Source organism: Schistocerca nitens, chromosome 3 (assembly GCF_023898315.1).
Source record: "Schistocerca nitens isolate TAMUIC-IGC-003100 chromosome 3, iqSchNite1.1, whole genome shotgun sequence".
Classification (NCBI taxonomy): Eukaryota; Metazoa; Arthropoda; class Insecta; order Orthoptera; family Acrididae; genus Schistocerca; species Schistocerca nitens.
The window spans coordinates 448,917,898-448,945,426 of NC_064616.1; the positions used below are offsets into that span (position 1 = coordinate 448,917,898).

Below are 27,529 nucleotides of genomic sequence, written 5' to 3' on the forward strand. Positions count from 1 at the left end.
AGGTCTCTGATTTTCTTTTTTTCTGAGAACTGAGAGCAGTCTGTAGTTTGACCTAAAATATATGAGCACTCTTTGTGTATGAATAACACAGATGGTAGCGCTATACAATGCACTGAACTCTAGTGCCTATGGCAAGGGTGTGGCATGATTTTGTTACTAGAACTGACGAATTTTTCATTCCAACAACAGCAAGTAATCACTCATTTTCTCCACTTCCATGGTGTGACACCCATTGAAAGTCATCAGCAATTGAGTGAGATGTGTGGAGAAGGTTTCATAAATCTGAAGACTGTGGCTTCATGAGTGTGACAGTTCAAGGAAGACCAAACGTCAACAAATCAAAACAATCTTGACCTTGCACAAGCTGAGTTGACAACTTGGTCACAGGAGTGAATACAGTTGTTCTGGAGGATCACCAAAGTGAGGAATTTTCTGTGAGATTTGCACACACAATCCTGCATGATAACTTAAAAAATACAGTAAGGTTCTGCAGGTGGGTGCGATGAATGCTGATGAATGACTTCAAGGCTGCATATGTGGCAATTTGCAAGGTGGTGTTGACATATGATGACAGCAGGAACTGGACTTTCTTTTCAACAGTTGTGACAATGGATGAGGCAGGAATGCTATTTTTCAATCATGAAATGAAGTGATAGCCTGATGAGTGGAAGAACAAAAACTTGTCACCACCAAAAATATTCAGGCAAGGGCCAGTGTTGAAAAAGATGATGAGCAAGTTTTGTGACGGCAACAGAATATTCCCTACTCACTGCATTCCAGTTGGCACTACAGAGACAGGTGTGAGCTACTAAGATGTTTTTAAGTATAAGCTTCTTCAAGTAACACAAGAAAAATAACTAGAAAAGGCTGCATGTGTGCTCTTTCATCAAGGCCATGCACCAGCACGTTGAGTGAACAGAGGTTTCTTCATGAAAACAAATTTGAAGTGGTTTCTCTCACACACACTAGAAAAATACCATCCTGGGCATAGGTTGCCATTAACACCACAACACAAACAGCAGCATTTGGTGTGATGCCATGACTGGGAAGCAAGGACTGCTGATCAATGATGTCGCACTATGCTCAGCAATGAATCACAGTTCTGCACTATTCCCATTCTCAAATGTTTTGGAGAGGCAGAACAGTGCTACTCCTGGCATCATGGTGTGGGGGGCAATTGGTATCACTTCAGTTCATGGCTGCTAGTGTTGAAAGAACTTGATGGCACAACTGTACATTGCAGGCATCCTGCATCCTCTCATGTAAGTGTCATGGTGACATTTTTCAACAGGGCACTGCTCGTACACACACAGTACATGTTTCTACAAAATGTCTGTGTGATGTTGAAGTACTTCTGTGAGCAGCAATACAACATGTGAGGCCAGTTACAACAACTGCAGAGCAGCTTGCCTTAGGAGAGAATACAAAGGCTTTATTGTACAACATTTGCTGGAAGTTCGTACAAAGGCCATATGACAACCTTTCCAAATGAATTAGTGTTGCATCCAGGCCAAAAGAGGCGCAACATTGTACTGTTCAGTGAACTCACACAGCTGAGTCCTTTTGTAAATTTAACACAATTCTGCAATCACTGTAACTGTATCGCATACCCTCTCGAACGATGAAGTTTCATTTTTCATTTCCTCCTCCCCTTCTGGATGACTCTTTTTGTCGGGAAGAGTAAAACAAGTCTATGAAGCATGAAAATTGAGAAGATCTATAAAGTAATTTATGAATACTGGAAATTTCCCATGAAAAACATGTTTCTTACAATTATATTGTACTTACAGTTAAAGGAAGGTATGGCAGCGTTGCTTTCTGGTTCTTGGTTCATTATTGATGCTTCCAAATAAAAATACAGAAGTTCTGGAATGATCAAACAACCATTTGAATGTAACGTTACAGAGAAGCTTAAGAATTCGCTTATTCCAGAATCCAGTTGTGAATCAACTGTTTCAGGTAGAAATACCTGCAACACAGAATGAGTTCATGAACTGGAACTGCTGTAAAATATGTACTATTGTAATAGCTGCAAAACAGATTTATTTTGAGAGCTAAACTGTTGATTAATGAATAAAATGTGATAATACCTGTATTTTGGGAGTAAAATTTTGCCCATTAGCCAATGAGAACAGCACACGTTGATCACATGGTATTTTTAATGCCTCCACTGCCTCTGTATCATCTTGGCTAAGAAAATTTTTCATTGATCGCATATGCGGATAACATGCAGCTTCTCCGAGAAGCCACTTTTGTAAAGTAAACAGGGAAATAAAACCCAATTGTCCAATCTTGTAACCAACAGATTTCATAGCTATAGTTCTTTCTAAAGGATTTTTAGACAAAAAACCAAATTTTCGACTGTGCTTTGGCATATCTGCAGTAAGTATGGTGCCTGGTTGCATAAACTCAGAGTCTGTTTCCAGTGCCAAAAGTGCGTGGATCCACAAGAGGTTGGCTACATTCAGAAAAAATGCCATTGCTTCATCTTCAGAGGACAGAAGATTTAAATCAACACACAAAAGTCCTGAAGTTCTAGAGAGTACATTTCTTACTCTCTGATCTACAACCATTTCTGATGCCACGGGCCTTGTTAATACACCACACTTCAAATTAATTTTTGAATTTCCCTGTAGTAGCTGTGAAATGTCTGTAAGCAAACTTCTGACTAGTAGTTCAGGATTTCTTGTATCACTGACTTCAACCTAGAACAAAAAGGTCCATTTCTTCTGTACATTACAACACTCCCCCTCATGCACCATAATTATAGACATAATATTGCAGAATTCTGGAAAAATACATAAAAGCACAAAAGTTTTGTTTTGTTGCAGTAGTTTCCACTAACGTCCACCACTGCACAATGGTCAGCAACAAAGATGGCAACAATTGCTGAGAAAGTTTATGCCCTGCTTGAATTCCATTTATATCCATCTGTTACAATAGCAAAATGATACTTCCACATGGTTTTTCTCAAGAAATAGGTCCACTGTTATCTCCAGAAACAGAGAACAGACATAATGTGTGAACCTGGGGTACCAACCTGCACATTTTGAAGCAACATCTTCATGAAAAGCAAGTTTATATGTTCTACATGATCTCACAGTTTAAAGTATACTATCCATTTTTCTTCATATAACAGATCATTACAGGATACATGTACCTGGATATGCAACTTAACTGTCTAATGCCAATTGCTGCTGCTGCAGCTAGAGATTAACAACAGGGACTTTACCTACCAAAGAGGTGGTGCATCACTTCACTTACATCACAATACACGAGTTCTTAAATATGACATTGAGGATGTGATGGATTGGTCACAGTGAACACAATCATCTGGAATAGTTGTTACAGTCTCACACTGACTGGACTTCACAACATGCAAGTTTATTTGGTGGGTGTACACTAAACATTCAGTGTCTGTGCCTATTTATAAAGAAACATGCCAAAGCTGAAAGTTCACATCAACAATACTTTGAACAGACTAATACAAAAATGTTATGATGAGTGAGAAGAATTTGATTACAGACTAAATAATACAGAATTAGCAACAGGAAACACACTGAGCACATAAAATGATTACCTAATGAGTTTCTCCGTATGACTGTAATTGTTTGCAACATTATTTTAAAAACACTACCATAGCACAATATTAAAAGGGCTGCATTCACTTCTAACAAATCTGTATTATGAAGATAATTTGCTGACAGATTAAATGAAAAGGTAATATGTCAGTAGAGAAACTTACCATCTGATTCTCATTTAAGCATATCATACCCCAAGATGTATGACATGTGATCTGAAATGTGGATATTAAGTTTCCACTTGTAATGTGTGGGCAACAACAGTGCACTACAGTATCAACAAGGTTATGCTTTATCAAACTTGCTTCATGCTCTAATGCCACAGGAGGTATGTTCAAATCAAAAATTAGTTGACCAAAATATTCCATGAGACCATTGTGCAAAGCATCAAAATAGGACGAGAATCTTGGTGTTTCTGAAATAAAAGAATAATTATAATCTTTAAGTCCATTGCAGATAAAAAAATAATTATGGTTATTTCTTAACATACATAGTGTTCAAGTTGTCTACTTTTAAGATGAATAGTGAGACATTTATGAAAGTATTATAATTTTTAAAATTCAGCTAATTTGCAATAGAATAAGAGAGAATATACTGTTGCTAATAAACCCACAAACACTTGGACAAGACACAAATTCAAGCAAAAAAATTTGATAACATGAGATAGCTACCCCCATTAGCTAAAACAAACAAGACATTGTGCCTGACAGGGAACAATGTGCTTACTGACTGTGATATCTATCATTGGATACCTACCATCAAAGCTTCATTGTTGCCAGTACCTCTCTTCCACTTTCCAAACTTCACAAAAGCTCTCTTGTAAGCCTTACTGGACTAGGACCCCTGGATGAAAGTGCATCAGGGACAAATGGCTTGGCCACAGTCCAGGTGTTGTTTCCAGAATGCATCTCTCACTCTATGGCAAGGTGTGCATTATTTTAAAACTTCCTACCAGATTAAAAATGTGTGACAGACCAGGACTGGAATCCTGCAAACACCGAAACTGATAGAAATACTAACTAATGCAACTGTCTTCAGAATGCATTCTGGGCACAATCACCCAGGCTGTGGCTAAGGCACGTCTCCACAATATCCTTTCTTCCACGAGTGATAATCCTGCACAGTTTGCAGTAGAACTTCTGTGAAGTTTGGAAGGTAGGAGATGAAGTACTGATGGAAGTAAAGCTGTGAGGGCAGATCGTGAGCCACGCTCGGACAGCTCAGTCGGAAGAGCACTTTTCCACAAACGGCAAATGTCCCAGATTTGAGTCCCTGTCCAGCACACAGTTTTAATCTTTCAGGTAGTTTCAAATTATTGCAATACTGACAATTTTTCTAGTGTAACAGACGAAGTATTGGAGAAAATAAAACTATTGACAAATGTTCAAATGTGCGTGAAATCTTATGGGACTTAACTGCTAAGGTCATCAGTCCCTAAGCTTACACACTACTTAACCTAAATTATCCGAAGGACAAACACACACAACCATGCCCGAGGGAGGACTTGAACCTCCACCGGGATCAGCCGCACAGTCCATGACTGCAGCGCCTGAGGCCGCTCGGCTAATCCCGTGCGGCAAACTATTGAGAGGTTAGACCAATTCGTCACTCAGGACAGTAGATTAAAAAGGACCTTTTCCAAATGAACAAAACAAGGAGATATCAGAAACAGATGAGACTTGATATAATGAGAAGTTAAAAGATGCAATGGACACAGTAACAAGGGCAAGAAGAATATGAAACAGCATTCAGGAAAATTTGGAAAGTAACGGTGCAAAAGGAAAGAACTATCAAATATTAGGGGCAAATGAAAACAAAGTCAACACTAGAAAACATGATGGTAGTTACGAGAGACAGTGGATCGGAGAGAAACCTCACAATATCAGGTAATACTGCCATGAGCCATGCTGCATGCAGTGTCACGTAGATGTTAGCATCACGGGCTGGTGTGCTGCAGGTTGCCAGTTCAGATCCAACCACCACCAGTTATATGTTATTTAGTATTTACCAGCCCTGGAAGGTACTCAAAATTTATAATGTTTGTTATGTTTTTATATTCTGAAATATTCTATGTTGGTATAAACAGATACACACACTGTCCAGGAGGCTTTTCTGTGCTTTCTGTACGTTGGTGTCTGTAACATCTTATTGACAACACTGCTTTCAGATTTGGACTTACCTGTGTGTAACACTGTTTGGTCGAGATGGTAGGTACTTTAAAATATTTATATCACTGTAAGTCCAATAAGGCAACACAAATGCTGTCACCTACATAGACTTGAAAGGGAATACCGGCACTAAACTGTTCCCGTGGTTAGCGTGTTCAGGAACCCGATGGATTTGAAAACAGAAGTGAGCTGCACATCAGACATCTGAAAGCGTTTTCTGGGGACACTAAATTGTTGAAAGGATGCAACTGAATTATCAAATACAACAGTTGAGAGGACATGATGTGTTTTGAAAATGTGTACTTTTACTTGGACAGCACAAACCAGCAGTGGTTCAAGAACAACAAAGAGAAGCTCAAAAGCAGGTACAAATTCCAGGCTGAATTGAAGAAAACATTCGGTTATTATGGTGCAAGCCAACTGGAGCAGATTACAGTTGACCTGTGGGAGCAAGTCCACCACTGTGCCCTGGACGAGGTCATTCCCGAACTCACCACAACCGTTCCCTATCACTGTGCAGAGGTATCAGCAGCCATCTAACAACAAACATCACGAAAATTAAGTGAGGTCACCATCAATGGAGGTGAAGCCATCACAGATGAAAATCCTCCATGAACAATTGTTACTAAAATGTCAGGAAGTCTTACTGACATCATCTTCAACAGCCAACCTGCCCAGGTGATATTCAACTCGCACTTTTCTTTTTGGAATGTCAAATGCTTATCAACAGCTGAAGACTATATTCAGTGATACAAAAGCAATTGTACTGAAGACCGCAAGTGGGAAATACAACCAGCCAACAGGAACATATATTGCAAGAATAACTTTCACTGACTGAATGCAGCCCTTCAAATGTGTCATTTTAACAGAAAGTAGTCACAATGTTATTCTCATATGAAACTTCTAGCAGGCATCACAAGCAGTCACAAACTGTGAAGATCAGAGCTACAGACTGGCAAAGTTACTCCAATAAGCAAAAGGTTTCTCTGGCAGCTGTTTGGTGTTGAAGACATTATTACCCCACCGTCATCAATGAGACAAGTTCCATTCAGCACTCTAGATGCTAAGTTAAACTGTGACACTTTTGTTGATTCAGAAGGGTTACTCAGGTTCACAAAATAAATGTACATGCCAGTGATGACCATAAGCACTGCAGGTAGTCAAGGAGAATGTTTCTGGATTACTAATTGTCACATGCAGTCACATCTCATCCCTAAAAGGATGTGTGTTGGAACAGCTGAAACAGTCCAGGAAGGGCAGATTAGTGCCATTAACAAAGAATCATACTCTGCAACCACTACAGACAAAACAGTGGAGGAGCCTGCTATTGAACTGCCAACTGGATCTGGTCTGATTGAGGAACAATGTAGGCGAGTGTCGGCCATTGCGCACCAGTTTTTGTATACTTTCAAATGTGGAGTTGAGAAAAGACAGACCAAACAGCCCATGGTAAAACACCATATCAACACCAGGGACCACCCACCAACTACCGAGAGCCCATATAAGGTGTTGCTGGATGAGGAATGGATAATCTGGGAAGTGGGGAGGATGCTGACCCTTCACGCACTCCTTGGTCCTCTCCTATGGTTCTTGTGAAGCAGATGGATGGCACATGTTGTTTCTCTGTCAACTATTGATGACTGAACACAGTCAAGAAAAAGGTGTCTGTCCAGTGCTTCACACTGATAACAACCTAGACCATGGATAATGAACAAATGACACATGTGCCATTAGTGGAAAAAAAACGGTGTGGCATGGAATGAGGAATTTAGGTAGGCCTATCTAATCAAAACTGTTCATTTGTTTGTCTGTGTTTGAAGTCATAGAACTGAAGTTCATCGCGAACAAGCTATCAGTGCTGAAGCGTCACAGAAGTTTTAGGTGGCATATATTCGTTCTTGCTCATTCCCTGCGAGTCACAGCACACTCAACTGCATTAGTATCAATACACCATAATCCACTGTTAGATTGCACAGGTTGGCAGCTGTTAAAACGATGACTTCTGATCTCTACTGACAATTACTGTACTGCCAAATTGTCAAGGTGAAACTGTGTTCACCTGCTTGTTGTTGCTTGTTGCATGTTTATGTCATGTGCTGCAATTACACATAGTTAGTACTATCTTTAAATTTGTGAGTATTATTGAATATGGCAGGCTGACAATGAATCAGGATAAGCCTGACAGGGAATTTGAAAGTTGGTGGACTGAGTTATATGGCATGATTAATAAAGGCAACAAAGCAGTGTGTGTTTTATGTTCTGGGACAGTGGTATGTAGAATGTCACCTGTAAAAAATCTCTATTAAACAAATCACAAATCTCTTTCGCAAAAAAGAAAACCAGAGCAAAAGGAATTCAGTGCATGTGCTATTTAAGACAGGAACAGATGGTTGATATCTATGATTAAGTATGTTTGCAAAGATTGTCATACCCATGCTGCAGATTTCTTAGCTGCAACTGTCATAGCCTGGCAAGGCAAATCTTTCAGCGATGAGGAATTTTTGAAGGAAGCCTGGTTAGGAATTCCCCCATCATAATTTGAAAATTTTGAAAAATAAAGCTAAGATAACACAGCACATCAAAGATACTCCTTTATCTAGAAACACTATAAAAGTCAGAATTCTAAAACTGGCAGTAAATGTAAAAGAACAACAAAAAACAAGATCAAATTCTGTCTTTATATTTCGCTGTGTCTTGCAAAACTACAAATGTAACTAACTCTGCTCATTTATCTGTTTGTTCGATACTGTGTTGTAAATGATATCAAAGTGGAATTGTTTGTTTATTTATTTATTTATTTATTGTTCCATGGGACCACATTAAGGAGAAGTCTCCATGGTCATGGAACGAGTCAATACATGAAATTATAACACGATTGTAGAAACGGATAAAATGAAATATAAGAAACATATTCAGGTGACACATCGTTAGTTTAAATAAAGAAAATCAAGAATGTAACACTGGAATTTGCTTAATTTTTTAGCTCTTCCAGGAGCTCCTCGACAGAATAGAAGGAGGGAGCCATGAGGAAACTCTTCAGTTTAGACTTAAAAGAGTTTGGGCTACTGCTAAGATTTTTGAGTTCTTGTGGTAGCTTATTGAAAATGGATGCAGCAGAATCCTTTCTGCACGAGTCAAGGAAGTGCATTCCACATGCAGATTTGATTTCTGCCTAGTATTAACTGAGTGAAAGCTGCTAACTCTTGGGAATAAGCTAATATTGCTAACAGCAAACGACATTAAAGAAAATATATACTGTGAGGGCAATGTCAGAATTCCCAGACTATTGAATAGGGGTCGACAAGAGGTTCTCGAACTTACACCACACATAGCTCGAACAGCCCGTTTTTGAGCCAAAAATACCCTTTTTGAATCAGAAGAATTACCCCAAAAAATAATACCATATGACATAAGCGTATGAAAATATGCGAAGTAGACTACTTTTTGTGTTGAAATGTCACTTATTTCAGATACTGTTCTAATGGTAAATAAAGCGGCATTTAGTTTCTGAACAAGATCCTGAACATGGGCTTTCCACAACAGCTTACTATCTATCCGTACGCCTAGGAACTTGAACTGTTCCGTCTCGCTTATAACATGCCCATTCTGTCTGATTAAAATGTCAGTTCTTGTTGAATTGTGAGTTAGAAACTGTAAAAACTGAGTCTTACTGTGATTTAGCATCAAATTATTTTCCACAAGCCACAAACTTATTTCATGAACTACATTATTTGATAATGTTTCAATATTACACACAAGATCCTTCACTACCAAGCTGTTGTCATCAGCAAACAGAAATATTTTTGAATCACCTGTAATACTAGAAGGCATATCATTTATATAAATAAGAAACAGCAGTAGCCCCAGCACCGATCCTTGGGGAACGCCCCATTTAACAGTGCCCCATTGGGACTGAACATCATTACCACTCTCAATATTGCGAAGAATTACCTTCTGCTTTCTGTTCTTAAAGTAAGAGGCGAACCAACTGTAAGCTACTCCCCTTACTCCATAATGTTCCAACTTCTGCAGTAATATTTTGTGGTCAACACAGTCAAAAGCCTTCGTTAAATCAAAGAAAACACCTAACGTTCACAACCTTTTATTTAATCCGTCCAAAGCCTCACAGAGAAAAGAGACTATAGCATTTCCAGTTGTTAAGCCATTTCTAAAACCAAACTGTACATTTGACAGCAAATTATGTGAATTTAAATGCTCCAGTAACCTTGTATATACAACCCTCTCGATAACTTTAGCAAACACCGATGGCATAGAAATAGGTCTATAATTATCAACATTATCCCTGTCTCCCTTTTTATAAAGTGGCTTCACTACCGAGTACTTTAATCAGTCAGGAAACCGACCACTCCTAAAGGAAAAGTTACAGATATGGCTAAGTACTGGGCTAACATACATGGAACAATACTTCAGTATTCTGCTAGATACCCCGTCATATCCATGAGAGTTCTTGGTCTTTAGTGATTTAATTATTAACTCAATCTCCCTCTTGTCAGTATCATGGAGGAGCATTTCAGGTAACAGTCTCGGAACACTTTTTTCTACGAGCGCTATATGATTCCCTGTTGGGACTAGGTTTCTATTTAGTTCACCTGCTATATTCAGAAAGTGATTATTAAATACTTTACATATATGTGACTTATCGGTAACACGGACATTCTCACTACGCACTGATTCTATATCCTCGACCTGTCTCTGCAGACCAGCCACTTCCTTTACGACTGACCATATGGTTTTAATTTTTTCCTGAGACTTAGCTATTCTATCTGCATACCACATACTTTTTGCCTTCCTAATAACTTTTTTAAGCACCTTACAATACTGTTTGTAATGGGCTACTGCAATTAGATTGTGACTGTTTCTAACGTTTTGATATAATTGCCACTTTGTTCTACAAGATATTCTTATACCTTTAGTCAGCCACCCAGGCTGCCTGTTTGTGCTAGTACCCCGTTTTGAACGTTCTAACGGAAAGCAACTTTCAAAGAGCATGAGAAAAGTATTGAGGAAAGCATTACATTTATCGTCTACTGTATCAGCACTATAAACATCTTGCCACTCTTGTTCCTTGATAAGGTTTACAAAAGTCTCTACAGCAACTGGATCAGCTTTCCTAAAAAGTTGGTAACTATATTTAACATGTGATGCAGCACAATAATCTTTTAGACTTAAAATTTGTGCATCATGATCTGAAAGGCCATTCAACATTTTGCTAACAGAATGCCCTTCTAGTAATGACGAATGAACAAAAATATTGTCTATGGTTGTTCTACTGTTCCCTTGCACTCTCGTTGGAAAGAATACGGTTTGCATAAGATTATATGAATTAAGGAGGTCTACCAGCATCCTTTTCCTTGCACAATCACTTATACAATTTATATTGAAGTCACCACATATAACTAACTTTTTGTATTTCCTATAAAGTGAACCAAGAACCTCCTCTAGCTTTAGTAAAAATGTTGTGACATCTGAGTCTGGGGATCTATAAATAACAACAGTAAGAAGTTTAGCTCCACTAAATTTAACCACACCTGCACAACATTCAAACACCTTTTCAGTGCAGTACTTTGAAACATCAATTGACTCAAATGGGATACCGTTTTTCACATACATGGCTACTCCCCCACACTGCAAAGAGCTCCTAGAAAAGCTGCCAGCCAACCTGTATCCTGGTAAAGGAAGCCTCTGAATTATCTCCTTATTTAAGAAGTGTTCAGATATACTAATAATTTCAGAGTCAACATCTGTAAGTAGTTCACTAACTTTATCTCTAATGACTTGTATGTTTTGATGAAATATACTAATTCCCTCATTAATCGGATACCTAAGCTTTGTCGAAAGTGGTTTCTTTGTTAGAGAGACTTCCCTTAAGCAGGAATACCTGTCAGCTGACTTCAATCTAAAAAAGGTACAGCTCTAACACCCACAACTACCGGAATTTTCCCATGAGTGATCCCCCCACCCCCACCTATGCTGTCACCTATAAGCTTTGCCAACCTCCCCTTTCCATAACTGTTGAGGTGCAGGCCATGTCTAGTGAAACCCGTCCTGCAGATAGACTCCACCGACACCACTGAAATGTGACTCATGCCTTCTGTCATTAGCGCACCTCCAAGTCTCATGTTATTACGCCTGACGGCTGTATTAAAATGAGGCCGATCGTGACGCTGAAACAGTTCCACGAAATCCACATTCGTGTTGCCAGTCTGAGTGGCTATCTTTTCCAGGTCACCATCTATGTCATACTCCCCATCCCTATCAATACTATTACCAGCCCCACCCACAATCACTACCTGATCCTCTTTTGTAAAATCCCTACATAACCCGCCTATGTTAAAAGTCACCTGAGCCAATCCTGCATTAGGCTTCACAATGCTGGTGACCTGGTACTCAGTCCCCAAAACTTCCTGCAACTGCTGGCCTACACCTCTATCATGAGAACTACCTAACAGCAGAACCTTCTTCTTTCTCTTAGACTTTGCAACTGTCCTAGACACCGTAACTGCTGAGGTCTGCTGCATACTTCCTACATCTATAGCTACTAGAGATACCTCTCCACTAGACTCTGACAGTTGGTCAAATCTATTACAAACACCAATAGCAAAACTATCTGAAAATCTCCTTCTCCTAGCAGATCTCTTGCCAACAGCCAGCTCCCATTCCCCAACCCCCTTTTCCCTCCTCATCCTATCTAGCTCCTCCTGTGCGTTTTTCAACTGCACCTGAAGGGCACAGATCTTACGCTCCTGCTCCTCTATCAACTAATATTGTTGCCAGCAACTACTAAGGAAGGGCACAGATGTTTGTATAGTTGTTAAAAATTTGCTAACTGAGAAAGAAATAGCTTTTGCCAAAATTGTTTTGATAATGACTGGTGGTTATTCCAATATGGTGGGAATAAATTATTAGTCTCCAAATCCACTGCATCATACATCAACAAGCCTTGTGTGTAAAGGGTGGTTTAAATTCCATTGATAAAATAATGGCCAAAGTCACAAAAACAGTGAAACTTACATCGTCACAAGCTTCTAATAAAACTGAAACATAGATGATGATGATGATGATGATGATGATGATGATGATGATGACGACGACGACGACGACGACGACGATCAATGGTAGTGGTAATGGTGGTAGTGGTGGTGGTGATAAAGTTTCATGGGCCTTAGCACCTGTACTAAAATGTAATGAAACTAGTGTGAAGGAAGACTGTAAAATTACTAAAATGAAAACCACAAATAAAAATGTAAGAACACACAATCCAAAAATTTGTGAACACACACGTTCACACACAAAACAATGAAAATCACATGGTAAAAATGGAAAAAGCTGCAGAAAGAACTAAAAGAAGGCAACGGACACCTGCAGCTGGTTGACTGCTAGAATAAAAGAGGATGAGCCAGCCACCCTGCAACACACTAAAATCTCCAGCCTAAAAGCTTAGGCCAGAGTCCAGACATTTCACAAAATTTTAAAAGTTTGACCACACTTGTCTCATCATCAGTTAAAACAAAGGGCAGAAAAATTCACTTAGTTAAAATGTGGCATATACTGACTTGCATGCCACAGGCATCACAAATAGGGGGATCCTCTCATTTGAGTAAAAATCCCTGTGTTAGGGGATTCTGCCCAGCTTGGAGGTTGGTCAGAGCCACCTCATCCCACTGGAGTGACCAGCATGAGGATTGCCATGGCTGGAGGATGGTTGGCCTTACCAATCACAGCTTATTGTCCATCAGTGACTCTTCCTCCCAGAACTGCATGGATCTGCGACCCAGCAGTGAAATGACAGCCCGCAGGGGAATGGTGCATTCTGTAATGTTACATTCCGTGCAGGCCTCCTTGGCAGCTTTGTTGGCCTATTCATTTCCTCAAATTCCCAAGTGTCCTGTTGCCAAGCAGAATGATACCTTCTTCCCTTGCTGCTGTAGGAAGTACAGTTGGTAGTGTATCAGCTGGACCAATTTCTATGCTGGGTACATGTGCTGCAATGATTGTAGGGCACTAAGGGAATCAGAGCAGATGACAAATTTTTTATTGTGATGATACCTCATCTGCTGTAATGCCTTCAGGATCACATGGATCTCAGCAGAAAATAAAGTATGGGTATGGGGCAGGTGAATCCTGAAGACACCATCGAGGAACATGACTGAATAGCCAACGGAGACCACTTGTTGTCAGGCATAAACAACTGTGAACCCTTGATGCCTATCTAAAATGTTAAAAAACAGAAACTGAAATGTAAAATTGGGAGTTCAACCTTTCTTAAAATTCATCAAGTCTAAAATAATTCCGGGCATTAAAACAAGCCACACCCATCTCTTACAATCAATCTTTCATGTGAATCTCTTAGTGCCCAGTTGCTCACTGTCCAATATGAAAGAGCCTTTCCATTGGTTGCCAACAAACAGTATGGGAAGCAGGTGTGTATGGTGTGGACTGTGTTTTATAGGACTGTTGCATCATGAAGTGTTGTCACCTAATGTGAAGTGACAGCTTACCAGCCTCAACACATAGGCTCGGTATGCGGCTGTTTTGAAAGCCTCCAGTGGCCAACCTAAGTCCTTCATGGTGCACCACATTCAACATCTTTAAACAAGGTGGTCTGTGTGCATCCTTTTTGACCATTCCCATTCAGTTTTAAATGCTCCAAAGTTGAGGATGAGGGACACCATTCTCAAAAGCACAGTGAGGTATCTGGGCATCTGTGGTCCCTGAAAGCACTCAGCATTTTCAACTGTTTTAGCCACAATTCAGGGGGAGCAGACCAGACATGTCTGCTCTGGTTTTGCAGGATCTTTGTGCAATCTTGGCATGATTGTGGGTGCACTGTGTGTTGGTCTGCACGACCACCTCAGAGAAGATGAGGATACTGTCATTCTACCAGCAGACAAAGGGAACGTGATGGTGCTGCTAAGACCCTGCAACACATGTCACTAAAAACACTTTTGGTCTTCTCAACAACTCAGGCCTGGACCAGAACCTGATAAAAAGGCCTTACCCCAGAGCTCCGCTTCCACCACAATTATACGGCCTCCCCAAGATACACAAGATGGTGGTACCACTACGCCCAATAGTACACATGATCAATTCTCATACCTGTGACATAGCCAAACACCTGGCACAACTACTCAAGCATCTTGTGGGTAAATGTCCCCACCACATCAAGAATTCCAAGGAGTTTGTTAAAACACTCAAGGAGTGGCTTCTTGACGAAAATGATATTATGGTCAGCTTTGACATTACATCCTGCTTCACGAGGGTACTGCTAGAGGACTCCTTGAAACTACTGGAGAATCGTTTCAACAAAGGTAAGGTGGAATTATTCCACCATGCACTCAAGACCACATATTTTCAGTTTAGGGCAAGTTTTACCAACAGGTGGATGGAGTTGCTATGGGATCCCCATTGGCACCATGTATCGCTAACCTGTACATGGAATACTTTGAGGATATCGCCTTGGAAACAGCACGCATTAAACCCAAGGTCTTTTATCGGTACATGGACGATACATAGCGAGGACACTCTAATGAAATTTCTCAACCATCTGAACAGCATATATGAGAACATCAAGTTAACAAAGGAATTGAAAGAAAATGGGTGCCAGCCCTTCCTCAATATCCTAATAAAGAAGAAAATGGATTGCATACTGGGACACTTGGTCTACCAAAAGAAAACACACACAGACCTGTACCTCAATGCCAACAGCTGCCATCACCCAGCACAACAGAAATCTGTGCTCACTACCCTTGTCCACAGAGATCATGACATATGCTACAAGGACAGTTTATCTACTGAGATTCAGCACCTGAAGAAAACCTTCCAGAAGAATGGATACACTGAAACACAGATTAGATGCGCTCTCAAGATGAGCAAGAAGAAGAAGGGGGAGGAACTTCAGGAAGAATTGAACAACAAAGGTCTGGCATTCCTCCCCATATGCAGGGCCGCCCACGGCCAAGATTGTCAGGATACTGGAGAAGAACAAGTTAAAAACCATCTTCCGCCGCCAGCAAAAATCAGAAATATGCTGGGCTCAATGAAGGACAACTTGGGTCTAAGTACACCGGGTGTCTACAGCATTTCCTGTGAATAGGGGAAACAATATATTGGACAGACACAGCGTTGCGTCACACAACGCACATCTGAACATGTGAGAAGTGTCCGCCAGGGACAAAAAGAAAAATCTGCGGTAGCAGAGCATAGCCTCAGCGAAGAACACATGTTTCAATTTGAAGAAATCAAGAGACTGTGTACAACGAATGGTTTCTGTGACTCTATTATTAAAGAGGAGTGGAGATATGGGTCAGTGATCAACCAGGATTGTGGTTTCCAACTCAGCACCGCATGGAACACAACAAGAATAAGATGAGAGCGCACCAATGGAGGCAGGTCAGTGGCGGCAGATGGAATAAACAGGCCACACCGAGACGAGACGCCACGGCCCAGCACTGGCATCTCCTCCCCACCAAGTGCCATTGCACCAGTTCCGCTCGTGCCTGATTGACCTGACCGGTGCCGAGAATGCAGAAAAGCCCACATGGTCCAGCAGCTATAAAGATCCAGACAAGACGTGTATCTGACACTTCCCCTGAAGATGGCAAGTAAGAAATTAGCTGAAACTTTGCTGGAGAACAATGCATTGACTTGGCTGTCAAACCGAGAGGATTTTATCATGTCGATAACACTTTTTTGAATGTTCTCCAGAGTCCCAAAATGATGTCCTTTAAGACATTTTTCAATTTTGGGAAAAAAAAGTCAGGACGACTGAGATGAGGTGGAAGTAGGGACTGTGGAATAACAGGAATGCATTCTGTAATGGAAATGGTTGTGTGACATGGGGTGTTGTCATCACAGAGCATCCAATTTTCTGCAATCTCTTTCTCACTCAATTCACCCTTTTCCTGAACCTTTCAGGGACATCTTTGTAAAACACTTGGTTCACAGTTTGTCCTGGAGGAACAATCTCACAACAGTGTGGGCATGTTTGACATTTTCACTAGTTTTTGAAGTTGAAGGTCTCCCTGAGTGAGGTTCATCTTCAGTGTGTTCTCAGCCTTTCAAAAATAATTTGTGCCAGCAAAAAACTTGTGCTATTCATACAGAATAATCCTCATAGGCCTGTTTCAACTCTCAAAGGTGATACTTGCAGATTCCCCAAGCTTAACACAATACTTGATGGCATAAAGTTGGTCTAAATTTTGCTGTTCCGTTTTCATAACACACAACAAAAACACAACTTCACTGATGGCATTCTCAAAAATCACGGGATGGCTGTATGGAGCTGAAACTTGGACTGAGCATCTGGAAGGAATGAACACATCAGTCTGCACAAGTAGAACAACACAGTGCTGTGAAATTTCTTGCAGTATTGTCAGCCTCATTCTTTTCTCACACACCTCATATTCATATCTGGCAGAACTTTTTATCTGACATGTAACAAATACATTAAGCAAAAATCAATATTTAAAACTTGGGTATTTTACCTTTCTTCACTGGCGTCTTTTGAACAAGGAGAGACGTTAGGAACTTGAGGTATGAATAGAATCTTTGAAGATATCGTGGCTGTTCAGACTGTGTAATTGTCACTGCTGAAAATAACAACACATAAATAGCTAGCTTCATACATAACTTAGAATATAATGAACATGTAGAAATTTATAAAAATTACCTTTTGTTTGAAAAACTAACTTTAAAAGTATTGTAACATTTTCACAATATATTTTCCACTCAGTAAATAAGATACACAGAAACTCCTTTTCAGGAAGTTATTCTGATTCTGATACCCTCTTATTGGCAATTAAACTGCAGATAAATGTTGCATTGCACAGAAAATGATCCTGTTCCCAAGGTGAATGGAATAGTTCAGAATGTAATGTGACTGTGATGTCATAAAACCTTGAAACGGCTCTTGGCATGACAGTTGCGTGAAGAATAGCCAAAAGAACTCACATGAACTCATTTGACAGTGATCAGATCATGAGTACCTGACACACAGCACAGTCCATTTCCAAAACCAAGCATGCACTGAACTTTGAAAAACTACCACATATCCTATGCTCACTGTCTGACAGAACACACAGATCAGCCTGTGTGGATGAATATTACCATAGGATGTTCCACTGCTGATGAGTCACAATACATATCAATACATGCAAATGACAGATTAAGAGTATGTCAAACACCACATGAGGCAATTCATCCTGCTTTCCAAGAGGTCACTGCTGAGGCTGGTAACTGGAGGTATTCACTTATGGTAACTGGAGGTATTCACTTATGGTGTATACTTTCATGGAATGAAATAGGGCCATGATGTGTTTGGCATTGTCTCTCACTGGTGAAGAAACCCAGAACTTGCTATACAATTTGTACCTCCATTTCATATCCTCTAGTGTCCTACACGCAGTCTGCACCTTCACCAAAACAATGCATCATCTCATCACTTTTGAATTGTTTTAGAATGGTTCGAAAAAGGTGCTTGTGTGGCTCCTCATGTCACCTTACCTCAATCCTACTGAAAACATCTGGGATGCCACCGAGGGAAATGGGCATGCCTTGGTCCCACATCTGACCAAAATCATTTGCTACAAACACTGTCACAGTTCAATGGTTCATTGTCAATGAAACTTCCTGGCAGATTAAAACTGTGTGCCGGACTGAGACTCGAACTTGGGACCTTTGCCTTTCGCGGGCAAGTGCTCTACCATCTGAGCTAACGAAGCACGACTCACGCCCGGTACTCACAGCCTTACTTCTGCCAGTACCTCGTCTCCTACCTTCTAAACTTTACAGAAGCTCTCCTGCAAACCTTGCAGAACTGGCACTCCTGAAAGAAAGGATATTGCGGAGACATGGCTTAGCCACACCCTGGGGGATGTTTCCAGAATGAGATTTTCACTCTGCAGCAGAGTGTGTGCTGATATGAAACTTCCTGGCAGATTAAAACTGTGTGCCGGACCAAGACTCGAACTTGGGACCTTTGCCTTTCACGGGCAAGTGCTCTACCAACTGAGCTACCCAAGCATGACTCACGCCCCATCCTCACAGCTTTACTTCTGCCAGTATCATGTCTCCTACCTTCCAAACTTTACAGAAGCTCTCCGCTGCAGAGTGAAAATCTCATTCTGGTTCATTGTCAGTGATTGCAGGCATGTCACTGACTGAGCTCTGAGTCAAAGTGTCAGTAAAGGGGTGCGTTAGTAATTGCTTGCTGAAGCCTGTGCAGTGGATTTGTCTCTGAACAATCCTGGGAGAAATGGGTCGCTGGTGGGCCAAATTCAAACCAGCAACACTCTGACTCACAACGAACTGTCCATCACCTCATATGGCTCTGCAAATGCCCTGTGAAATCTGTTAACAAGAAACTTGAGGTCATCGTGTGTGGCAGTTTACACATGTGGAAACATTGTCTCTCTGATACTGATGATCCACCCTACACAGTTTTGACTGGGGAAATCCAAATTTTTGTGTAATGTTTGATATGCTATGAATCAAGTATCTTGCAACATTCACCCAACGTTCAAAGTTGGTTAACTGGTAACGTGCTTTCATGTCACTACACACCGGTCTGTAACAGATTGCTCAGATATCATGTCTAAATTCTTGATATATGCCACATCTATAAATAACATTCAAGTGTTGTGCATGGTTACATGGCACACCTTCAAATGGGACAACTTTGTGTACAAAATACTTGGACTATCCATTATAGATTATTGTTCAAGTTTGAGGGACCTGTTGCAAATAGTAATAATGAGGGCTGTTGATCATATGAAAAAAAAAGGCAGCACAAATGGTCACAGGTTTGTTTAACCAATGGGAAAGATTGTAGGAGATGCTGGAAAAACTGAACTGTTAGACACTTAAAGATTGGTGCAAACTATACCACAAAAGCCTACTTACATGGTTTCAAGAACCAGCTTGAAGTAAGGGGTGTCAGAATATACTACAGTCTCTATGTATCACTCTTGTAGGGATCCCGAAGACAAGTTATGGAGTGCACTACTTACTGAGTGCACAAAGGCATTTAGGCAATCATTCTTACCACACTCCATACCTAAATCAAACTGGAAGAATCTCAAATAACTGGTACAATGTGAAATATCCTTTCAAGCATTTCATGGTGGTTTGTAGAGTGTGACTGTAGATATGTGGTATTAATTCATGAACATCCTATAGACCACTATGCAACAAATTGGGGAAGTAACATTTCAGTATACCATCTTTTGCATGAACATTTTTGTTGACAGCTAGAAATTGTGTGAACAGCTACATCCAGTCTCCTGAACACAAAATAGAGAAAATATTGAAAACTTTCAGGCCTGTAGATCATTCCATGAAATTTTGGGGGAACTGCTAGACCTTAGTAACATGCTGCTTTGATACTTTAACACAGTGTCTTCTGAACATTTACAGGGGTATAGTGATGAAACTACATTCAGCCCACTGTTGCATGCATGGTGTAATTGTAAGTCACTGTGTAGGATTTACTTGAGCACATGCACTTCTGCTGTAAGTCCTGTACTACTCCCAGTGCCTTCCTTAGTGAAAACACTTTTTATTGACATCAGATCAGTCAAGTTCATTTGGTAAAACTGTAGAAACATGTCCATTACATGCAGCACAAAATTTACCAATGACAGGATTCCAAGTGGTATCTAACTGGATACCTCCAGTCTGTTTGATCAGGTGCTCAGATAGTGATATTCCCATTGATTTCTAGATTATGGTATGCCAAAAGTTTCATGTATTGCTCCCTCTGATGTGGTTCTTATCAAGTCTCTCTCTCTCTCTCTCTCTCTCTCTCTCTCTCTCTCTCTCTCTCTCTTGTATCACGTACACACGCACACACACACACACACACACACACAAACACACACACACTATTAGCAAAATTTCCTGTGCTGTTACTTTTCTCCTAAATTTAGTATCATGAGAAAAATTGTAACTTAGTATCTCAAAAAATAAAAAATAAGGAATAATTAAAAACTTTCCATTTGAAGGTTGTACAGTCCATAACTAGTATACCAGTTGTGCAAAATTGCTGAGAGCATTGATGTAATCATCCCACCGACACACCAGGTACCTGTCTGGTAAAACGCAGTGACTTACAATTAAACCATGCATGCAACAGTGGGCTGAATGTAGTTTCATCACTATACACCTGTAAATGTTCAGAAGACACTGTGTTAAAGTATCAAAGCAGCAAATTACTAAGGTCTAGCAGTTCCCCCAAAATTTCATGGAATGATCTACAGGCCTGAAAGTTTTCAATATTTTCTCTATTTTATGTTCAGGAGACTGGATGAAGCTGTTCACACAATTTCTAGCTGTCAACAAAAATGTTCATGCAAAAGAGGGTATACTGAAATGTTACTTCCCCAATTTGTTGCATAGTGGTCTATAGGATGTTCATGAATTAATACCACATATCTACAGTCACACTCTACAAACCACCATGAAATGCGTGAAAGGATATTTCACATTGTACCAGTCATTTGAGATTCTTCCAGTTTGATTTAGGTATGGAGTGTGGTAAGAATGATTGCCTAAATGCCTTTGTGTACTCAGTAAGTAGTGCACTCCATAACTTGTCTTCGGGATCCCTACAAGAGTGATACATAGAGACTGTAGTATATTCCGACACCCCTTACTTAAAGCTGGTTCTTGAAACCATGTAAGTAGGCTTTTGTGGTATAGTTTGCACCAATCTTTAAGTGTCTAACAGTTCAGTTTTTCCAGCATCTCCTACAATCTTTCCCATTAGTTAAACAAACCTGTGACCATTTGTGCTGCCTTTTTTTCCATATGATCAACAGCCCTCATTATTACTATTTGCAACAGGTCCCTCAAACTTGAACAATAATCTATAATGGATTGTTCGAGTATTTTGTACACAAAGTCCTTTATGGACTGATTGCATTTTTTTAGTACTTATAAGTATACAACCAATAAAGCAAAATTTCCCACCTAATTAGCATAGAACTAAGCCAATGCAATCATTCCATTGCACATCTGTTACAAATTGTTATAGCTGTATATTTGGATGAGTTTCGAATTGTAAATCACCGATATTGTAAGTCATAGTTTTGTGAACTATGACTGAAGCTTTGAAGCAAGTTGCCAATCTTAGCTCCAATTTCAGAGTTTACTGAGATCTGACTTATGAATATTTGTGCAGCTTTTTTCAGGCAGTACTTCACAACAGATAATTGCATTATATGTAAAATGACTTACATTCTATTAATATCCATGGTGTCTTAGAATATGATAAAAATCTATAAAATTGTGGAAATTCAGTCTTCTGCTGATATTTCAGCTGCAAACCATTCCAGTCACCTTCTGAATGAGCCATAATGATTATCTTTACAGCTCACTCCAAAGATGACTGAATGGTTAACAACCAAAATATTAGCAAAAGTCAATGTTTTGCTATGGCTGAATTTCTGTAGTTTGTGGCATTATTAATAAGATCATTAATAGACACTATCTGATCAAAAGTATCCAGACACCACTACGTAATGCAGAAAAGACTACCAGATGTCACGATAAGTGACAGTATGCATCTTGGTCATCATCTGAGTAACAACTCCATCACACACATTTCAACCCTTCAGAAGCTGCCCACGCCAACTGCTGGTGGTTTGGTTGTGAAGTGGAAACATGAAAGAACAACCACAGCTAAACCAAAATCAGAAGGCACGTCTAATGTGCTGATGTATGTGGACCATTGAGGATTGTGCTGAGTAAATTAAAAAATCATATGAAATCAAGGGAAGGAATCTCTTGTGATTCCCAAGTGCTACCAGCAGTCCAGATAGCACACTGACTGCTCGTAGTGAGTTAAAAAGAATCAGACAAAATGGTCAAGCAGCTCCTGATATGCCACATATTTCTGTAGTCACTGCAAAGTGATACTTGAGGTGGTGTAAGGTGTAATGCCACTGGACAGTAGATGACTAGAGACAAGAGATTTGGAGTGATGAATCATGCTGTACCCTGTGGCAATCTGATGGAAGGGTTTGGGTTTGAATAAGGCCTGAAGAATGTTACCTGCTATCATTTGTAGTGTCAACAGTGATTGCATGGGGGTGGTGGTTAGGGTGCAGTCCTCTTATTGTATTTAAGAAAGTTCTAAATGCAGGAAGATATGAACACGTTTTACAGCACTTTGTATTACTTACAGTAGAGAAACAGTTTGCAGATGGTGGCTGATTTTATCAACATGACAATGAACCCTACCATAAAGCACCTTTTGTGAGGCAATGATTTGTGAAAAATAACATTCCTTAAATGGATTGGCCTCCCATAGTCCTGGCCTGAAATCAATGGAACACCTTTGAGATTAGTTAGAATGCTGAATTTGCTCCAGACCTCAGTGTCCAACATTACCACCTTCTCTGGTTGTGACTCCCAAGGAAGAATGGGCTACCATTCCTCCACAGACATTCAGACACCTCATTTAATGTGTCTCCAGCAGAATTCAAGTAATCACAGAGAGACACGTGTGCACAACCAGTATTAATGTCAAGTAATAAGTGTCTGGATACTACTGATCAGATAGATGGTTGGTTGGTTGGTTGGTTGAACAAATAAAGGGACCACACTACTAGGTCATCAGTCCATTTCTCATCAAACATGACATGTCTACATGACTGTAGGTCAGAGAACCTACTGTGCAAAACCCAGTGGAAGAAAACCCCAAGGTCTACGATAGGTCAACAAAGGCGAGATATGGGACAAAAAGAAGAAAAAGAGACAGAGGAAGAAAGTCAGGCAAGATGTCCCATCTAGAGAGCAACCAGAAGCCCCCCCCCCCCCCCCCCACCCCGAAAGCAGAGTGCAATCAGAAGCCTCCAATACTTATATGAATAACCTCACTCACAAATTGCCTAGGAAAGACTAGCAACACAGGCAGGGCAAGAGAAGCACAGAGAGACAAAAGATGAACAAGTCTAAGAGACCATGCCAGAGAGGGAGGAAGAGTAAACGAGCAGGTAGGGTGAGGACTGGGCTGGATCACCAAGCCCAAACAGCCACAGCCCAGTTTGGGCAGAGGATGCAACAGTGTGTTCTGCCAATCCCTGAATGGGCCAATATGGTTAGGTGGCCCTTCCTTGCTTAAAGAGAGTGGTAAAAGCACCCTTCATGAATAAAACGTAGAACTAAGTCAGCCATTGAGGTATCATTTCCTAACACCAGGGGTAGTGAGTCAGGGAGTTAAGAGTCTGTCCCAGGATGGCTAGGTTGGGACAGTCCAGTAAAATGTGGACCACTATCAAACAGGAAACATAGTGACAGTGGGGTGGGTCCTCATAACAGAGGAGATGACCATGAGCCAGTCAAGCTTGGCTAATTCATAGCCAGCAAAGGACAGTAGAGTCCTTCCAAGGTGCCTGCATGGAGGACCTCCAGAGATTCATAGGTCCCTTTATCAATGATAGTTTGTTTGATGAAGTCAGAGAGAGCTATTCTGTATTCCAGATTCCTCAAACGTGATGGCGTAATACTGATTAGATATCTGTTTCCAGAATACCGATCTCAAGAGTCAGTTTGCTATTTGTTGTGACAGTACCACGAGATTTAAAAGTGCCGCTACGTCAGTACGCGAACACGGCGATAGAGGCGCTCCGCAGCTCGGCCAAGCGCGGGAGCGCCACCTGGCTATGAACGGCGCCGGCCGCATGTCACGGCATGGAGTCGAATGACAGATACGGAGTTAGTAGCATGTAACCCGCGAGTGTTTCTACTTTTGTATATCCACGCAATTTATTAGTGATTAAAGGTTATAACACTTTTTGGCGACGAGGTCGGATATTTTTTTTCCTGCGTTGTGGCATTGTGTGTTCATGTCGGGGCAGACATGGAACAGCTTATGCAAGCGCTCATTGAACAACAAACACAGCTGACGGCTGCTATTCAGGCACAACAAACACAGCTGATGGCTGCTATTCAGGCGTTGTCGACGTCGCTTACTCATCGTCTGTCTTCCTCTTCTCCGCCTCCGTTCCCTCCTTACGACGAGGTCACTGAAGACTGGGAGGATTATGAGAAGCGTTTGCGGCAACACTTCTTGGCTTTCGGCGTTGTCGACGCTCCTATGTGTAAGTCGTTATTTCTATCTTGGATTTCCCCACGGATCTATCAGCTGCTATCTCAGTTAGCCCCTCTGCGGGAACCTGCCTCTCTGTCCTTCCAAGAAATGTGTGAATTATTGTCTAACTATTACCGAAAAAACACCCACGTCGTTGCCGCCCGCGTGGCGTTCTACCGGTGTCGTAAACAGCCCCATCAATCTTACCGGGCTTGGGCGGCGGAACTACACGTTCTGAGTAGGAAATGTCAGTGTGTCACGGACACTCATCATGAGTCTTATGCTATTCAATGGTTCGGGACGCTATTCTACGGCTTGCTCCTGATAAAGAAGTTAGGCAACGTGCCTTACAATTGCCAAACCCGTCGTTTTCGGAAGTTCTCAGCATCGCTCAATCTTTTGAAGTGTCTCACGCTGCTGGTGCGCAAATAGACACGTGGTGTGATGTGGGCGCTGTACAGACCACTTTCGACGCGGACAATTTGCCTGTTTCACAGGGGAACGACGATGTGGCGGCGGTTCACTCGCGTCAACAACGTCGTGTTGGGCCACCACGCTCGCAGCAAAAACAGCAACCACAGAAGCAGGTTCGTTCCGCACTTCCTTCTTGTCCACGTTGTTTCGTACAGCATGACAGGGCCGCGTGTCCAAAACGTTGGGCCACGTGTAATTCGTGTAGGAAAAAAGGCCACATTGCTTCTGTGTGTCAGTCCCCTAAAGTTCCTGTCGATGAGGACGAGGCATCGGACATGGATGTTAACTGTGTGCTTTCTCAAACAAATAAGTTGTTTGTTACTGTTCGTGTTCTGGATAAAGACATTTGCATGCAAGTGGACATGGGCTCTGCAATAACTCTCATTAATTCTCGCACGTATTTGGAGTTGGGCTCCCCTCCCTTGTCTCCTGTTACGCGAAATCTGCGAACTTATAATAAGCAGAAAATTCCTATCGTTGGCCAGTTTGATGCTTCCACTGCCTACAAGTCTGTTGTTAGGCCCCTCACGTTTTATGTGGTGGATCATGTGGGCACGGAAAACCTGTTCGGTTATGATGCTTTCCAATTGTTCGGGTTCTCCATTGATGATGATGTGCACCTCATATCTGAGGATATTCCGTATCAACAACTGGATGGATTGTGTTCTGAATTCTCGTCCGTGTTCTCTGCTGGTCTGGGTCGGGCCAAGGATTTTGAAGCCCACATTACTCTTAAACCTACAGCTCGCCCTAAGTTTTTCTGGGCACGCCTTATTCCGATGGCGTTGCGTGCGCCTGTCAAGGCTGAGATAGACAGGTTAACAGCTTCAGGGATTCTCCTTCCTGTTACCTCCAGCGAATGGGCATCGCCAATCGTGGTGGTTTCTAAACCAAACGGGAGTCTGCGATTGTGCAGTGATTTTAAAGCCACTGTCAACGCTCAGAGCCTCATTGACACTTATCCTCTTCCCCGTCCTGAGGAGTTATTTACCAAGCTCGCTGGGGGCCAGTTCTTTTCCAAACTTGAATTATCGGAGGCGTACCATCAGTTGCAATTGGATGCGTCTTCCAAGGAATTTCTCGTCATCAACACTCCTTGTGGGTTGTATCAGTACCAGCGGTTACCATTTGGCGTCGCTAGCGCGGCAGCCATTTTTCAGCGGGTTTTGGAACAGCTCACGGCTTCCGTTCCCGGCTGCATCAACTACCTGGATGACATTGTTGTCACGGGGGCCTCCACTGAGGAGCACCTTCGCAATTTGTGTTCACTGTTTCGGGTTCTGCATTCAGCTGGGTTGAAGTGCAATCTGGACAAGTCACAGTTCTTCCAACCCTCCATTGTGTATCTTGGTTTCCACTTGTCCCGTGAGGGTATACGTCCTCTACGACAGCACGTTGCGGCCATTACCGCTCTACCCCGGCCGTCTACGGTCAAAGAACTTCAGGCGTTTCTAGGCAAGGTTGCTTATTATCACAAATTCATTCCATCCGCGGCGGCAGTGGCTCATCCTCTGCATCAGCTGTTATGCAAAAACGTTCCTTTCTGTTGGTCCGACGAGTGTGAGCAGGCTTTTGTCCGCCTGAAGGCTCATTTGCAGTCAGCGCCTTGTCTTGCCACATTCCGTCCGGGTCAGCACTTGGTTCTGGCGACTAACGCGTCACAGTATGGCCTAGGGGCTGTTCTCGCCCATCGGTATGAGGATGGGTCGGAACGACCCATCGCCTACGCTTCCAAGACCCTCAACGATGCCCAACGGTGTTACTCTCAAATCGAAAAGGAGGCGCTCGCTATCATTTATGCTCTAAAAAAGTTCAGCGTTTTTTTGTATGGTTCTAAGTTTCACCTCATCACCGACCACAAGCCGCTGGTCTCTCTGTTCAGCCCCTCGGCGTCGCTTCCGGATAAGGCAGCTCACCGCCTGCAGCGTTGGGCCTTATACTTGTCTCGTTTTCACTATGAGATTCACTATCGCCCCACGGCCCAGCACGCCAACGCTGACGTGTTGTCGCGTTTGCCGATGGGCCCCAACCCGGTTTTTGATCGAGATGAACTACTCTGTTTCCACATTGATGAGGAAGAACGTCATGGAGTCGAGGGTTTTCCACTTACAGGTTCGCAGGTCGCGTCGGCTACTGCGCGGGACCCGGTCCTGCGTCAGGTGATCGGTTTTGTTCAACGGGGTTGGCCGGACAGG

General features: G+C 41.6%; 1 protein-coding gene across 1 annotated transcript in view; it reads right to left on the reverse strand.

Annotated features, from left to right (window-relative positions):
- LOC126249271 (zinc finger FYVE domain-containing protein 26) overlaps window positions 1-27,529 on the reverse strand; it is a 393,885-nt gene that overhangs the window by 192,746 nt on the left and 173,610 nt on the right. Inside the window, exons 17-20 of the mRNA XM_049950925.1 lie at window positions 17,254-17,358; window positions 3,746-3,996; window positions 2,091-2,705; window positions 1,789-1,969 (exon numbers count right to left, since the gene is read on the reverse strand). Of these exons, the coding sequence (XP_049806882.1) occupies window positions 1,789-1,969; window positions 2,091-2,705; window positions 3,746-3,996; window positions 17,254-17,358 (1,152 nt within the window). The remainder of the gene's footprint in view (window positions 1-1,788; window positions 1,970-2,090; window positions 2,706-3,745; window positions 3,997-17,253; window positions 17,359-27,529) is intronic.